The sequence below is a fragment of the Alexandromys fortis genome, unplaced genomic scaffold (genome assembly GCF_014885135.2).
Source record: "Alexandromys fortis isolate MF-2015 unplaced genomic scaffold, M_Fortis_MF-2015_v1.1 scaffold_0, whole genome shotgun sequence".
In the NCBI taxonomy this organism is placed as follows: domain Eukaryota; kingdom Metazoa; phylum Chordata; class Mammalia; order Rodentia; family Cricetidae; genus Alexandromys; species Alexandromys fortis.
Window position 1 is genome coordinate 32,602,639 of NW_026067949.1, and position 17,519 is coordinate 32,620,157.

The 17,519-nt window shown below is 42.1% G+C and overlaps 1 protein-coding gene across 2 annotated transcripts in view; it reads left to right on the forward strand.

The window, feature by feature from the left end:
• The window catches only part of Rest (RE1 silencing transcription factor), a 20,292-nt gene extending 6,039 nt beyond the window's left edge, over positions 1–14,253 (forward strand). For both annotated transcript variants that reach the window (XM_050149982.1, XM_050149983.1), the window contains exons 3-4: positions 2,611–2,694; positions 8,465–14,253. In XM_050149982.1, the coding sequence (XP_050005939.1) occupies positions 2,611–2,694; positions 8,465–10,881 (2,501 nt within the window). In that variant the 3' untranslated portion in view covers positions 10,882–14,253. The remainder of the gene's footprint in view (positions 1–2,610; positions 2,695–8,464) is intronic.
• Positions 14,254–17,519: the final 3,266 nt, after the last annotated feature.

Here is a 17,519-nt window from a genome sequence, read left to right on the forward strand (position 1 = left end):
AAAAAAAAAAAAAAAAAAAAAAAAAAAAAACAACCCCCCCCCCAAAAAAAAACCAGAAAAATGTTTATCTCACCTTTAGTGACTACAATGAGCTCAGGAGCTCAAGGTTGTTCCTTGCTGTTGGATGCAGCCCCGGGCTTGTCTTCAAAATCGCTTAACAATGTAGTCTCTTCCTGTTTTCCCTCAGTCCCAGTTATCTGCCACCAGAGTCTGCTAGGAAATGCTTATATGGAGATTCCTTTTTTTTTGTTAGGCAATTGTGTGTGCGACCTTGGCTGGCCTCAAATCACCAGGTGTGTCTAGCTGTCCCTAAACTCCAAACCAATCTTTGCTTTGGTATTCTGAGTGAGTAGATAGCAGGCCTCTACCACCCTGCTCAAACTTGTTTTGTGAGACTCCTTTTGGGTTCCTTCAGGAGTAGCTTTGTGGCCAGCCTTGAATTCATCCTACTTCAGCCTTCTGATGAGCACGTCGACGGGGTAGATCTATTAGATTTACTTGAATTACATCTTGATGGAACATTTGTTAGGGCCTAGAGCATCATCAGTATTTTTCAGAGTTGATTAATTTTATAAGGATCAACCAATACCGAGAATGCCACTCTGCATATGTATACATAGGACAAAATGGCAGGGATGTCCTTAGCTTGGGTCTCAAGCTGAAATTCATTTAATGAAAAATTTTCCTTCCTTCCTTCCTTCCTTCCTTCCTTCCTTCCTTCCTTCCTTCCTTCCTTCCTTCCTTCCTTCCTTCCTTTCTTCTTTCTTGTTTTTCGAGACAGGGTTTCTCTGTGGCTTTGGAGCCTGTCCTGGAACTAGCTCTGTAGACCAGGCTGGTCTCAACTCAAAGAGATCCACCTGCCTCTGCCTCCCAAGTGCTGGGATTAAAGGCGTGCACCACCGTGCACCACCACCGCCCGGCTGTCTTCCAACTCTTGATCCTTTTGCTTTCCCCAGCACTGGGATTATAAGCATGTGCCACCCTTGGCTAGAGTTGCCGCATTAGGCTAGTGGTCACATGGTTGAGTCTTCATTGACTCTTTCCCTTGTGTTAGGACTTGAACTCAGAGCTTCACATAAACACTTAGGTTCTACCACTGAGCTGTATTACTTTGAGGTCAGTTCACACCATCTATAAGTGCATCATGTGCACTGGGTGTGCATATGTGAACACAGTTAAATGTAATAAACATGAGAAAAAAGCAGTAGCATCAGGAAATTCATTTTGTTCATTTCATGGTACTCAGGGCTTCAAAAATTTGGACTGCATACAACCTCAGCCAAGATTTGTGAGTTGGAGACAATCTTAAAATGTAGTTCTGGTTTCTTTGGATTTAGGTGGCTACAGGTGGGGACTTGAACTAAATTTGACATTACATTAGACACAAACCCCTAGGATTTTGTTTGAGGGAAATAGCCCCGCCCCAACCTCTCCAGACAGTTTCCCTGTGTAACAGCTCTGACTGTCTTGGAACTCAAAGATCTGCCTGCTTGCCTCTGCCTACCAAGTGCTGGTATCAAAGGTGTGCATCAATAGTGTTCAGTCAAATCTTCAAAGTTAACTCCTTGAAATGCAGCGTCTGTGCGCGCGCGCAAGCATCACCATCCCTGGCATTCTGGAATTCTGGGTGTTAAATGGGAGCCACTGAAGGTAGGCTTTATTTAGTTCAAGGAAAAAAAATTTGGATGCCTCCAGCATTTTGGGTGATTTTTTTTTTAACACTGAGAATTTTGTTTACCTTGAAAAATGTTTTTATATGTAAGTGTTCTGCCACATGCACTTCTGCGTGAGGTCAGAAGAGGGCCCTAGCCTGGAACTAAAGTCATGGATGGTTTAGCTACCCTATGGATACTAGGGACTGAACTGGAGTTCCCTGCAGGAGCACCAGCTGCTCTTAATTGAGTTAACTCACTGGAGCTGCTGTTCAGTTTTGACTCTCCTATAGGTCATGCTGCCCAAGAACTCTTAGCTGCCAGTGTGTCCATCCCCTCCCACTTCTCCCTTAGGAGCGAGCGCTATAGGTTCTGTGTACTACTGTGCAGATCCAACTTACACAACTGGAGTAATGGTCTGACTGCCACTAGTGGGAGAAGAGGACTCTTGTAAAATACTGAGCTATGAATATGATGGCTCACATCTTACAGTCCCAGCTCATGGGAGGTTAAAGGAGAAGTTCAGGGTCATTCATTCTAGCCTGGGCTATGTAAGACCCTGCCTCAAACTAATTTTCTGGACAACACAATTTAAAAACATAGTGAAAGTGTATGGTCAGAAGTTTTGCAGATACCCGGTATTTGAGAGACTGAGTTAGAAAGATCACAAATTCACGCTTTTAGACCCTGTCTCAAAATAAATAACAAATGGAAAATGGCTGGAGATATTTTTTTCTTGGAATGGGTTGTATAAATCTGTACTCAGGCAGAGGCAGGAAGATTGAATGTTGGCTAGCCTGGACTATCTAGGAAAACAACCTGTTTCAAATTCCAAAATAAAACCTAACCAGACCAACCCCAAAAAAACCCAAAAACATATGGGAGAAAATAGTTAGACTGCTGAGAATTGTTTTTGCTCGATTGTTACATCTTAAACATTATCATTATAATTTTGCAGGAGAACGCCCTTATAAATGTGAACTTTGTCCTTACTCGAGTTCTCAGAAGACACATCTAACTCGACACATGCGTACTCATTCAGGTTGGTACAAAATGATAACTTCAATTTCAGTAAGCTATCTTTGTATTTATTTCACTGTTTCAAACTTCTTTATTAAAGAATTACTTTTAGAACTGTAACTGAATTGCTTATAACTTAATGTTTTTGAGGATCTTTAAAAAAGTTTGTATTTTCTTAGATATGATCTTATAGTGTAGCTACTGCTGGCCTGGAACTCAAAGATTCAGCTGCCTCTGCCTCAGAAGTGTGAGGATTAAGTGTGTGCCTTCATGCCAGGCAGGGCTCTGCCTACAAAAAACAAAACCAAAATGAAGCGGGGAGGATAAATCTGTGTTCTCATAAATCAGACAAAGGTTTTCTGGGAAGGTTTCCTTTTTTTTTTCTTCTGAAGTTTTATTTTGAGACTGGGTTTCTCTGTAGCTTTGGAGCCTGTCCTAGAACTAGACCAGGCTGGCCTTGAACTCATGGAGATCCTCCTGCCTCTGCCTCCTAAGTGCTGGGCTTCTGGAACAGAGTTACAGATGGTTAGGAGCTAACTACATGTGGGTGCTGGGAACTAAACATGGGTCTTCTACAAGGGCATAAATTATTCTTAACTGCTGAGCCATCTCTCTAGCTCTTAGTAGTTTTTAGAATTCAGAAAAGTGCTAATACTTCAATAAAAGAGCTAGGCATGGGGTTGCCAGGCTTTCTTGATCCTACATGCTTGCTATGTACTCAGATATCTTCCCAAGCTATTAAGTTGGCTACATAAAGATATACTGGTGGCTCACGCCTTTAATCCACCCTGCTCTCAGGAGTCAGAGGCAAATGGATTTCAGAGTTTGAGGCCATTCTGGTCTGCAGAATGAATTCCAGGACAGCCAGGGGTACTGTCTTGGAAAAAACAAAACTCAAAAATGTTACCGCTTTTGGGTACTTCCTGATTCATTCTTCAAGGGCAATTAAAAGGGTCTTGGGTTTGGTGATATGAGGGATTAATATTCTATAGAGAGCTTTACTTAGTTCTTTAATTCATCCCAGCACTTGGGAGACAGGCTGTTGGAACTCTTCTAGGCCAGTCTGGTCTACATAGACCCTGTCTCAAAAAACAATAACAACACGTAGAATGGAGGAGGATGTAGCTCAGTGTAGTGTGGTTTCACAACATTGTACAAGACCTGGATCAATCTCTAGCACTGGACAAGGGGGAAAAAAAGAGCATTGTGTTAATTCTGTCTTTTAATTGCAATATGTAAGTTCTAGACATTGAAAACATAAAGTTATTTTCCTCTGCAGTGGGTCTCCCTTTCTGGATGTCTGCTGGCTTTCATGTCAAGTCAGTTTTTTTTCCTGGTCAACTGGAAATTAAATCTTAAATGCTTGACATTTATCCTGTGAGACAGTTTATTTGAAGTCACCTGTGGTTAACCCGTTACTTACGGTGATGCAGCTCTGGTTTATAAGGATTCATATATAAGAAATACATATATGAATATATTTATATAAATATTTTCTTCTTGATTGGGCAGTGCTCAATGTTCTCTGTGGTATCTTACTCTAGTTGATAATCTTTGCCTTTTCTTTGGGTTTGTTAATACTGTCTGGGGTTTTCTGCTGTGTTTTAAAGATATTATAGTTATCAGCAATTGTTATACTGTGCTAAGTAAGTATTGTTAATACCTATTGATATTGATATGCATACTGGGTACTGAAAATTACAGTCTTAATGCAAATATGCCAGTCTTCATTTACAGATGAGGACACATGCCTATGCAGGACAGAAAAGGACAAGTGTCTCTGAAAATAAGTTAGAATTCAATTCCCAACTGTCCCAATTTAAATAAAACTGCCCCATTTAAATAAAATTATAGTTGATGGGGCTATGCTGCAGAGCTCTACTGCTTGGTGATCAGAAGTGTGTGTCTGGGTTCTTCCTAAAGCAGTATATAATACATATTTATAATCCCACTGCTGGGAAGTAGAAGCAGGAACATTAGAAGTTCAAGGCCTTTTTCAGCTGCATATTTAGCCTGAGGCCTGCCTGGGTTTATATAATAGCTTTTTTCAAAATAAAGGGAGTGGGGGTTTGAGAGGTGGCTCAGTTAAAAGTGATGTTCTGGGAGTCTGATCCTGTAGAATGTATATACGACCACACTCAACACACATGTCTATATAGCACTCACACAACAATATAGCTTTTCTTTTCTTTAATTTTTTTTTTTTATTTTTCGAGACAGGGTTTCTCTGTGGTTTTGGAGCCTGTCCTGGAACTAGCTCTTGTAGACCAGGCTGGTCTTGAACTCACAGAGATCCACCTGCCTCTGCCTCCCAAGTGCTGGGATTAAAGGCATGCGCCACCACCTCCCGGCTCAGCTTTTCTTTTAAAGTATATTCCCTTTTCCTCTGCTGAGATAGGGGTTTTTTGTGTAGCTCTGGCAGTCCTGAAACTTGCTCTGTAGACCAGACTGGCCTGAAACTCAGAGACTCTCTTGCCTCTGCCTCACAAGTGCTGGGATAAAAGGCGTGCGCCACCACACCCCAGCTTGTGACTGTGAATTGGAAAAATAGATTTTATTGGAAGAATATATTTTATGGCACTTTGGGAGCTTATGTAGGTAGCTGTTTATGCTTTTCTGGATAGAAAGGTTTTTGAAGGCCCCATGTTGGATGCTGTTTTAAGCTTTTATGCCCTAATGCAGGGCGGGGGGGGGGGGGGGGGGGGGTGGCGGGGGGGGGGGGGGGGGGGAAAGCATGGGATAGAGGACAACCAGAACAGTTACTGGCTTTAATACTTGAGACATCAAGTCATTATTTCCTGAGTAAAGGATTTGATGTCTTGGACAGTAATATGCAGTGAACACACCCTAGACCAAGTATGCTATAGACAGTCACTCCCCGTGTCAAACCTATTTTAAATGAAGGACCAGGAGTATGCTTGAATTCTCTGACCTTTGGTCAGGGTGGAGCGAATCCACCTCTTCGTCATCTTAATGTCCAAAACACCAAGTAACCACGTTGTAGGTCAGAGTGTGTAGAGACACCTGTTGCCAACAACGTTGAGAGCAAAAATAAGCTCAAACTTTGTCCAGATAAGGTGGAACAGACTCACAACTCTGGGCCCTCACAAGAGCGAGACTGCCACATATTTTTCTTTCATTCAAGTCCCACCCCTCCTTTTAATATAAATCTATTTGTGTCTATACAGTGAGATCAAGGCCAACCTTGATAGACAGTTTATTTGTTTGTGCATGTCTGTGGGGTACATATGCTATATCAGTCATGCATGTGAAGGTCAGAGGACAGCTTAGAGGACTTGGCTCTTTCACCATGTGGATTCTGAGGATCTTCCTCAGTCTTAAAACTCCCTTTTATCCATTCTTCAAGTTCCTTCCTTCACTCCAACCCCTTCCTCAGCCAATAGACAATTAGGATTTCTTTAATAAGCCTAGGTAGGAAGTTATTACTTGAATAAGGGCAGCTTAACTTGTTAGCTGTACTGCTGAGAGGTTATGACTTCATCCCTAGCAACTCATTAACTGCCTTCTAACTACTCAGGAAAGAGTGGGGCGGTCTGTGCTCCTCCTCCCTTCGTCTGGAATGTTGATGACTGCTATCTTAGACGTACGGTAGTCAGAAATTACTTCATGAATATAATGTCCTGCTGTACCTCCTCTATCCTCTGTCTTTTCCTCTTCTGTGATATTCCCGAGCTTTGGATAGGATAACGTAGATGTCTTATTTAGGGCCAAGCATTCCACTATCACACTCTGGTCTGCTACAATGAAAGTTTAGGAAAGCAATTTGATGACATGACTGTTGAAAACTGTAGTAGCAAGTTCACACCTAGGGTCAATGACCTCCCTAGAAACTGCTCTTGTTCAATACCAATTTTTTTAATATTTATTTATTCATTCATTCATTCATTTGTTATGTATACAATATTCTGTCTGTGTGCATGTCTGCAGTCCAGAAGAGGGCACCAGACATCTTTACAGATGGTTGTGAGCCACCATGTGGTTGCTGGGAATTGAACTCAGGACCTTTGGAAGAACAGGCAATGCTCTTAACCACTGAGCCATCTCTCCAGCCCTCAGTACCAATTTTTGTTGTATTTTGAAACCTCATTTCTTTGTGTAGTCCTGGCCATCCTGGCAGTACCAATTTTGAAGATGACAGTTAATAAATTAGTAACTTAATTATTTAATAATTGTGTATGTCGACATACATTCAATGCTTGAGTGTGGAGATCACGCAAGGACAGCTTGTGAGTTTCTTCTCTGCTTTCTATGTGGAACTTTTTACTAAACTTTTACTAAACATTTACTAGAAGTTTTGGTAAGAAATCTTAACAAAGGGGCCATTTGCTGTCTCTCTTAAGAACTGTTATTCAAGAGAGTTGGGATTATAGATGTGTGTCACCATGGCAGGTTTCATGTGGAATTGAATCTAGGAGTTTGTATTTTGTTTGGGGACAGGGTCTCACGTAGCTCAGACTGGCCTCTCTTATGTAGGTGCGGGTCACCTTGAAGATGGTTTTCAGAGTAGTACCAGCAGTGCCACTGCAGGACCACGTGGAGATGTGTGTGTGTGTGTTGTAGAAAGAAGCACAGTGACATCCAGGGCCCTGTGCTGCCGGGCAGGTGATAGACTCTGCTAAACTGCCCATATTGACCTCAGATACAGTGGTCCTCCTGCCTCAGCCTCTGGAGTGGCAGCAATTACAGGTATCACTCCCATGCCTGACTGAAATGCTTGGATTTTAACATGGAAAGAGTTGCCATTTATCTACAAACACCTGGGTAGATGTTTTTGGGGAGATTAAGGATTCTGTCAACAGATATTTCTAATGTTGTAATCTTTAATATTGTCATAGTTAAGCTTCATGTTTAATTTTGCTTGTGGTAAACTTGGATAATAATGCATGAGAATGTTTAAAAGATTAATTTTCATAAATGTCAATTTCCATTTCTCTACTATGCATTCCATTGGACCGGTGGGGTATGGATACCAATTGGTAATATTTACTAGAGTGTGATCTAGTTGGGTATGTATTCAGGTAGAATGTTTTTTGCTTTTTTGGGTGGGTGGGCTTTGTGATTATGACTGTTTACATACTGTATTTATTTGTATGCCAGTCCTCATTTAGTTAGTTTCTTTGTCCCTTTTATAGAAAAATTAAGAGAAAAAAAAATCACTAAGTTTTTTAGTTGACTTTAGCCTTATTTTTGCTTTAAAACAGTTACTAGGTCTTAGAGGAACTTGCTTACTTCTTGTTATGAGTAAAGGGTTAAATTTACTCCCTCAGGCTCAGCAGAGCCTTAAAATTGAGGCATATAGTCTGGAACTATAGCTCAAAGTTAAAGACTCCTCTCCAGATTGACTTTACAAATATATTTTATATTATGTTATATTTTAGTTTTAAAGAATTCTGGAGGATGAGGAGCAGAAAAATTAAAAACTTTTCTCTTGGAGTAGCTTTGTCCCAGAGCTGGCATCCAGAGGTTTGTGGCCTGTGCCAGGAGGTCTTTGCTTCTGGGTGGAGCCTGTTCTTTAATATGCCAGATAGCTAACTTCATAAACTGTTTTGAACATAATGGTTGACTGGGTTAATTATTCCTTGAATTTATTTTGAGAATGAAGCTTCCATCGCAGATACAGAAAAGTTACACAAATAAATACGGAAATATAAGGTGCATGGTCATGTTTTTCCAGTAGCTGGCCTGGTGATTTTACATGTACAACTCCTAAGGATATTTTAATGCTGGATTTGTGTCTTCTCTCTGTGGTAACATCTCATTTTTACCTTTAGGTGAGAAGCCATTTAAATGTGATCAGTGCAGTTATGTGGCTTCAAATCAGCACGAAGTGACCCGACATGCAAGACAGGTTCACAACGGGCCAAAACCTCTTAACTGTCCTCACTGTGACTATAAAACGGCAGACAGAAGCAACTTCAAAAAGCATGTGGAGCTGCATGTCAACCCACGGCAGTTCAACTGCCCCGTGTGTGACTATGCGGCTTCCAAGAAGTGTAATCTACAGTATCATTTCAAATCTAAGCATCCTACCTGTCCTAGTAAAACCATGGATGTCTCAAGAGTGAAACTGAAGAAAACCAAAAAGAAGGAGGCTGACTTGCATAATAACAATATCACCAATGAAAAAACAGAGATAGAGCAAACAAAAACAAAGGGGGATATGTCTGGAAAGAAAAACGAGAAACCTGTAAAAGTAGAGAAAAAAGAGAAGAAGTCTTCTGGCAATGTTGCAGTGGTCCAGGTAACTACCAGAACTCGGAAATCCGCCACAGAGACGAAAGCAGCGGAGATGAAACACATAGATGTACATACAGGAAATAGTTCAGACAAATTCAGTAAAGCCAAGAAAAACAAAAGAAAGATGGATGCTGAAGCCCATTCCCCAGATGATCCTGTGAATGAGGAACCAGTGCCGAAAAAGAAACAGAAGACAGAGAGCAAATCCAAAAACAGATCCGAAGTGCCAAAGGGGGACAGCAAAGTGGAGGAGGGAAAGGGGGACAATAAAAAGCATAATGTTCCCATTAAGAAAGGTACAAAGAAGAAAACTGTAAAAAGTAAACCAAGTAAAAAAGGCAGCAGACCTGCTCAGGAGACTCAGAAGGAGACAGCTCAGACAGAGCCTCCCTCCGTAGAGCTGACTCATGGGGAGGTCTCTCCAGTTCCTGCTCAGGTTGTGGTCACTGTGACAGGGTCTACTCAGACAGGGCTTCCTTCTCCCATGGATATCGCTCACACAGGGCCTGTTCAGATGGAGGTTTCCCAGACAGGGGTTCCTCAGGTGGAGCTGCCCCCTTCAGTGGCGCCTGCTCAGGTAGAGCTGCCATCTCCCATGGAGACTGCTCAGAGCGAGCTGCCCCCTCCAATGGAGCCTGCTCAGAGGGAGCTGCCCCCTTCAGTGGCGCCTGCTCAGGTGGAACTGCCATCTCCCGTGGAGCCTGCTCAGAGTGAGCTGCCATCCCCCGTGGAGCCTGCTCAGAGTGAGCTGCCATCCCCCGTGGAGCCTGCTCAGAGTGAGCTGCCATCTCCCGTGGAGCCTGCTCAGAGCGAGCTGCCCCCTCCAATGGAGCCTGCTCAGAGCGAGCTGCCATCCCCCGTGGAGTCTGCTCAGAGTGAGCTGCCATCCCCCGTGGAGTCTGCTCAGAGTGAGCTGCCATCTCCCATGGAGCAGTCATCTTTGCTGGAGCCACCTCAGGTGGGACATTGTCAGAAAGAGTTGCCTTCTCTTTTGAACTGTGCTCAAATGGAGGTTGTGCAGACAGGGCCTACTCACGTGGGCTCTGTTCAGGAGGAGCTTCCTGCTGTCATGGAACCACCTCTTCAAGTCAAGCCCTTTACTAAAAGGTCATCTCCCAGAAAAGATAAGACAAAGGAGAAGTTGAGCATACGGCGTGAGATGCTGCGGCAGGAACAAGTCCTTATTGAAGTTGGCTTAGTGCCTGTTAGAGAGAGCCAGCTTCTAAACGAAAGCAAGAGTGCACAGGGTCGTCCAGGCCTGTCTTCACCACTGCCAAAGGGAAACTCAAGAAGAGAAGAGGCACCCAAGGACCAAAACATCTCTGAGGGGGAAGGAATAGCCCCTCTCAAAGTAGGGACTGAGGAAGACTGCGAGAGCCAAACTGAACTTGTTGCTCCAAAGGAATCTACCAGTGTGTTACCCTCTGAGCAAAATTCAAAAGTGCCAGATGGTGAAACACTACATGCTAGGTGTCAGACAGGTTCAGCTGGGGCTTGTGAAATTGAAGTGGGCACTGAGCAGAACACAGCAGACAATGTCCCTGTGAAGGACTCAGCAGTCGAGCCAGGGTCACCAGTGCCTCGTCTCCCATCAGCAGAACGTGAAGTGGCATCAGCAGCTGTAGTGGCATCACCTCCTATCACTTTGGCTGAAAACGAGTCTCAGGAAATTGATGAAGATGAAGGCATCCATAGCCACGATGGAAGCGACCTGAGTGACAACATGTCAGAAGGCAGTGACGATTCCGGGCTGCATGGAGCTCGGCCAGGGCCACAAGAAGCTGCTTCAAAAAACGGAGAGGAAGGGTTGGCAGTTAAAGTAACTGAGGGAGATTTTGTTTGTATTTTCTGTGATCGTTCTTTTAGAAAGGAAAAAGATTACAGCAAACACCTCAATCGCCATTTGGTTAATGTGTACTTCCTTAAGAAGGCAGCTGAGGGGCAGGAGTAGACGGGAAGTGCAGTTCCTGGGGTAAACATGTCTCTGCTTCTAGTTTAAGGCAGGAGGCAAACGCAAGCTTGCTTTAAGTAGTGCCCAGTGCTGATTTTGAAGAGACATTCTTTTTCTTAGGACTGTGTCTTATCTATTGACTGTTGCATAAATCTTAGCAAAGCCTAGGAGGTTAATGTAAGGAAACAGACACTTAAATCTGTTAGCGTGGAAAGAGGAAGGCAGGATGGTAGAACGTGCTTTCTTGCCTTGTTCACCTGCAGCCTGTCAGTTTTTTCTGTCTTTTACACTTTAGCTTCTATTTTTAGTTCCTTGTTCAGATTGATAAAAATTGGCGTAGCAAATTACTTGAAGAATTTGCCTGCTTTATTATATAAATAAAGTTAGCACTTTAAAGTTTCTTTAGATCACAAAAGACATTTAAATTGAAGAAAAATTCTTTGAACAGTGGACATTGTATCTGTCCAGGTAACTGCTTCCTGACTTAACGGTCAATATGTTGTGTTTGTATGTTAATCATTATAAAAAGTGATTTTTGGTGTTTTTTATTTTGGTGCTTTACTGGCTTAATATGTTGCACATGGTTTTTGTTTTTTAACCTATGCAGTTAATTCCTTCCCCCTAGAAATAGAATTGTGTTACACTTTATCCATATATGCATGGTTTTTCTTTTGGGGGTGTGCTTTTAGGCTTGTTTGCAAAGGGCCGTTTTCCTTTTCTTTGCAATTGTCTTTTTTGCAGAACTACAGTGTGCGAGGTTATGAGCAATGGAACATGCAGGTTCAATCCATTGTTTTTTTATTTCTTACTTTAATTATAACTGCTAATCTATGCCAGAATCAGTTTCATATAAGTTATTTTGAATGGCGAGCATATGTGTAATTCTCTCCGGTCTGACTTTTCTAGTAAGCCATGAGATCCCATATTGACAAAATTTAATCTCATATCAGCCATTAAGAGTTTTTTTTTTCTTTTGCTGATTCTAGCTTATCTCTTAGAGAGTGATAAATCGTTCTTTGAAGAGTTTATTTTTTCAATAGATAGTTGACGTTGGGATGGACGCTTAGCTGAGTAAAGAACTCCAAGTGATTGGTGGAAAGCAAACCTGGAACCAGACATAGTTACCGTTCAAACTATAGAATATCACTTGTGAGGAAGCCATCATGGCCACATGGCTAATCGAGAATGGAGTGCTAACTTCTGGTCAACAGCTGCATCTTCCAGTGAGTACCTGAACAGGGCTGATGTTCATGCTTTCTCAGGGATCTCCACAAACTCGTGGGTGTCCTCACTGCCCCTGTGAGACAGCCTCTGTACAGGAGAGGCCTCCAGCGAATTGCAGCCATCCCGGTGTCGTCAGTGACATTGCCGAGAAGCCGCATGCTCCAGAACCGGTTCTGTGCTTTTTGGTCAATGCCAGAACGTGAAATAGTCCAACTTGGGATGTGTTTTTTACTGGTAGTAGCTACAAAGTACGATCCCAAGCGGGATTTGTGACATTTTGGTGGTCATGTTCTGTTTGGACATAACCTCTGTGTATTTCATTTATTTTCTTTTACCTGGCGATCTCTGAGCAGGCTTCAGATTTTGACAGTTCATGAAAGATGACAAGCATTAATGTATGTGTGAAAAGCTTAGGGAAATTGAGTGAAGTTTTAGTTAAAGTTGGTTGAACTTGGGATTGACTGGGAGGCCAAAGATTTAAAAAGCGGAAAATTCTCTCAAAACACAAGTTGTGTGATAATAGTGTGTGCTTTGTGTGTGTGAATGAGGATGTGTAAATGTTGAATTCTAGGCTCCGACAATCATTGTCAGTGCAGATCAGACTGCAAGTATTTATGTTTTAAAACTTAAATTATAAAGCTAGTTAAGTCTTTCTAACAACTAGTTTTAATGTTCATGAGCACGTTTTACCTATGTTACCTATTCAAGATGTTGGGAAGGATGCATCCCAAGCACAGGTGAAGGCTGGGAGCTGGTTTTGAGGAAGAGGCCTTTGTGGAGTCTTTCCTGTAGTAAAGGAAGGAAAACAGTGCCTTCTGGGACTAAACTAAGTTTTAATTTGAGATTAGAAGTCAAAAACAAAAATAAAAAGGAAATTAAAACCTCATTAAATTGATCTTTGAAGCATTGAAATGAAATTGAGTTGGACTTTTGAGGCCTTCTTCCAGAAAACAAGGACTTGGTTGGCAGGCCTATATTAGGCCTAAACCTTGGTGCCATTGTTTACTTAAATTGTTTGAATGGAAAGTACAGTTTGGAGTTCTTCCATTTGAAAACTGTGACTTTTTCATGGGATTGTTTGAATCTTGTTTTCTAGTCTCTTCTCGTCACCAACTTCATAGTCTGAAGGTAGATTTTTCTCTTGATAAAGGAACAAAAAAAGTGAACATCTTATTTGTAAATTGATATCTAGTAACTAGTGTTAAACTTGAAATGGTAGAATTCTTTGAAGCCTAATTTTTGGTAGCCTTAGAAAAATGTATCTTAATTATTTTTGAATCTGTATTCACCTTGTTTTTTCATATATCTTAAGTTATATTTTCTTTTCAGAGCTGCTTATTTGGGGCTTTTTTTTTTTTAATTGAGGCGTAATTCATAAAAGAGGGTACATTGTTTTGATGATATTTTTACAACGTTGGCTGGATGTCTTTAGTCTTCCAAGAAGGGCCATTTTACTTTTAAAGTCTTGAGGTAACACTTGGGACCACTTTGCATGTAAGCGCTAATGCAAATTAAAACTCAAGTTGACCTCAAGCAGTTCACTCTATGAATGTTGACAGCAAAAAGAACACTTAGCCCTGTTGGTATACTGTTTCTTGTGGGCTGAAGAAATTTTTTTTTTTTTTTTTTTTTTTTTTTTGCAAAAATCAAGGTATACTCTAGGGTTTCCTGGTTGACCTCAATAGATAAAGTTCGGAAATGCTCTGGATGTGTTAGGTTTACAGTCTACGTACACGGCTGGCTAAGTGAGATGGCTTTTACACTTCTGCATGTATCCCTTAGGCTTCCCATTAGTTACTGAACCCCTAAAACTGGTATTGTAACATTACAACAATGTTTTGCGCCAATTTTATAAACCTTTACAGTGCAATATGTGTTACTTTTCTGAGGCAAACCAAAGGTGTATTTCTCAAGGTTCTGCTGCCTTCAGCAGCGTTTGATGGAGGATCTTTTATACATTTGTAATAGATAGAAATAAAGCAGAAATGCAGTTTTCATTTTCATTTTTTTTTTTTTAATTGTAAACCATGTACCAAGTTTCTGGTCAAGATTGTGTAGGATAAGTTAAACATAATTGCATTCTATTAACCAATATGAGTGTATTTCTTATGCATATAGTTACATTGAAATAAAGTTCTAAAAACACGAGGCCTTTGTTTATTATTGGTGTATCAAAGAAGCCAAGATCAACTTTTTTCTATAACTGCAAGTACATTATACCTTGATTTTTCTTTCCTTTTCCTTCAGTGCTGAGGATCAAACACAGACCTTGTAGGCACAAATGACTCCATCGCTGAGCTATGGCTCCAGTACAGTGTATTTAAAATTTCTGAGGCTAGCTGGGAAGACAGTGGTGGCTAGCAGGCATAGTGAGTAGGCTTCTGGTGGTTTTTGGGTTGGGAGTGACACTGGTGTTAGTGACGCTCTTACACCTTCACAGTGAGAGAGGGGCCAGTACAGGAAGACCTTAGCGCTAGTGCAGGGTGGCTGACCCTGAACAGAGAGTGCATTCAAGTCTGAGCTCGAGGGCTGCAGTTTTACCTGTGCTTTCATCTGCAGATCTCTTAGGGCCGAGACACTCCAAGCAATTAAATTTGCTTTACAGAGACACAAGCTCTGAGTTTGGATAAATGGGGGAAATTTATAACATTGTTACAGCTAATCTAGGGACAGACCAGGATTGTTTTTCTGGGTAGCCCAGAGGCGTGGGCTCCTCACCTGCCTCCAGACTTATGCTCCCTAAGAGAACGGAGCCTGACGGGCACTTGGGAGCAGCCAGCTCACCACCCTTTGACCTGCCTTAGCCGCAGTGCTGCTCAGCCGACTGCCAGCTACTTCTGTGTAACTTAATGTTTTCTAAGGAAATGCTGGCGAATGCTTTATAGCATTAGTTCATTTCATTTTCTCCTTACCAGGGACGATACTGCGGTGCATGCAGTGTGCAGTCTTTGGAGAGGTAGAGGCTGGGGAGAAACTGCCAAGTTCAGTTTTACTCAGCGGTTTCTTCCTACGCAGTGTAGCTGTCTAAAGTGTCCATATCGCTTTCCAGTAGCCAGGCCTGAGGTGAGCAGACTTTGGCCCTTAAAAGGTCTGGTGAAGGGAGGGGGAACTAGAAGTATTCACTGAATCCGCTATTTTAAGATCCTACTATCTGTAATAGGGCTGAAAAGGAAAAGGTTAGCATTCCTTGTTATGTGACTGAGGCTCGCCACTCCCTTCGGCAACTCTAGAGCCAAATGTTAACCAGGCTTAGGTGTTTGCATGATTTAGAGAGGGGAGAGTTGAGAAACTGAAGTTTGTAAATCATCAAAGGAAAAGATGGCATTTAGTAATTTGAGAGTAAATCACGAGATAAGGGAATATTAGGTATTGATTATTTATAGATGAATTTGTGGCCTCCGGAATGATTCCTTAGAAATAAAGTACAACACTTTTTTTTCTTAGTGGAACTGAGATGTGACATTGGACAAGGTGGATGAAATTAGAAACAAGCCAAGTAGCCAAGCTGTGGCAGCCCACGCTTTTAGTCCCAGCACTCAGGAGTCAGAGGCAGGCGGATCTGAGTGGGTCATCCTGGTCTACAGAATGTTCCAGGACTTTGTTACACAAAGAAACTGTCTTGAAAAACAAAACCCAACAAGCCAGCAAGATTTTTTGCATTTCCCATTTACAGTGTATCTAATTTGATCAGTACTTTGTGTTAGGAGTTCAGCCTCGTGCTCTGTCCGTGGTACTCTCCAGCAATAGGGAAGAGTTCCATCAGGCCAGGAGAGAAAGCACTAGCAATTATCTGAGGTGGTGAGACTAGGAGAAGTCACACTGGGACACTAGTTAAGGCTTTGGGCTGCTTTGCCGAAGATGAGAGGTATTTTGTACACTGTACTTTTGGATGCCCAGGGTAGAATTGTATGAGATGGCAGTTGAAACGCTCAGAGAATTCACATGCGGTAGCAGAATTTCTAAAGGCCCCACCATCAGTCATGTCAACCTGAGTTTGATAGACACTGGGACTGTACATACACACAATAAAAAATGGGAAATTGGGCCTGGCGGTGGTGGTGGCATATGCCTTTAGTCCCAGCTCTCAGGAGGATATCTGAGTTATAGGCCAGCCTAGTCTACAAGTGCTAGTTCCAGGGCAGGCTCTAAAGTTACAGAGAAACCCTGTCTTCAGGATCCCCTCCACCACCACCAAAAAAAAAAAAAAAAAAAAAAAAAAAATGAGAAATGATGGAGGATAATCAGCTTTAACTTTTGGCCTTCAGTTGTGTGCATCCACATGCATAGACTGCAGACAGACAATAACAAGAGGGGCTGGACGGTGGTAATTACGACTTTAGTCCTAGTACTTGAGAGGCAAAGGCAGGTGGATCTCGAGTTCAACGCCAAGCTGGCATACAAAGCGAGTTTCAGAACATCTAGAAATCCTGTCTGGGGAGATAAAAAGGGGTGGGTACGGAAGAAATGGTGCAACAGTTAAAAGCACTTGCTCTTAAAGGGGACCCAGGTTCACCTAGCACACCCATGTGCCAGTTAAATACCTTTGCCCCACATGTAGGGGCTGGGTCTAACGCAAGAGCAGAAAGTTCTCTTAATGCTGAACCATTTCTCTGGAAACCCCTCCCCTCTACTGTATCTTTATAAATGGGAGTAGTAATTTACATGGGCTTTAAAGTAGTTTGACTATATGTAAAGCATGGCTCGTGCCATCATAAAGAATGAGAGCCAAGAACCAGGGAGATGCCTCACTGGTTAAGAGCATTTGTTCCTCTTGCAGAGAGTTTGAGTTTAGTTCTCAGCACCTACATGGAGATTTTCAACTAATTCCAGTTGTCCTCTTCTGGCCTTGGTTATGTCTGCATAAATAACATGCAGGCAAAACACTTCATGCTTGCTAGTTTTTTAAAAACATTGCAAAGAACACATACGGGTATAGTACCACCTATGAGCAGTTTGAAACAGCTTTGTGTGGGAAGGAAAGTTCCACAAGAGGTCACTCTAAAGGATACTTAGTAAACAAGCCTACTGTGGCTTTTTCTCAGGGAAGACCAATCAATGAACCCATAAAAATGTTCCCAATTCACCCCCATCCACCCATTGACTGGACTCCCCTTCTCATCATGGACTTGCTGAAAGTTTAGGCAGGACCTTGGCAATCTTGCACTTCCAAATACTGTGACATGTAATACTTTTTTCCAGTAAATACAGTTGTTCTCTGGTGGCCTCCACATCTGGCCAGAGTGCAGACAGTGTCTCATTAAACACTGTACCTTTTGTTTTGAAACAGGCTAGTTTTGAACTCCTGCCTTTGCCTCTCAAGTGATGGGATAACAACATGTGAGCCACTCTCGTCTTTGCATCTGTCAGGGAGACTAAAGGCCTAATAAGTGCATTCTTTCACTGGACAGACTACC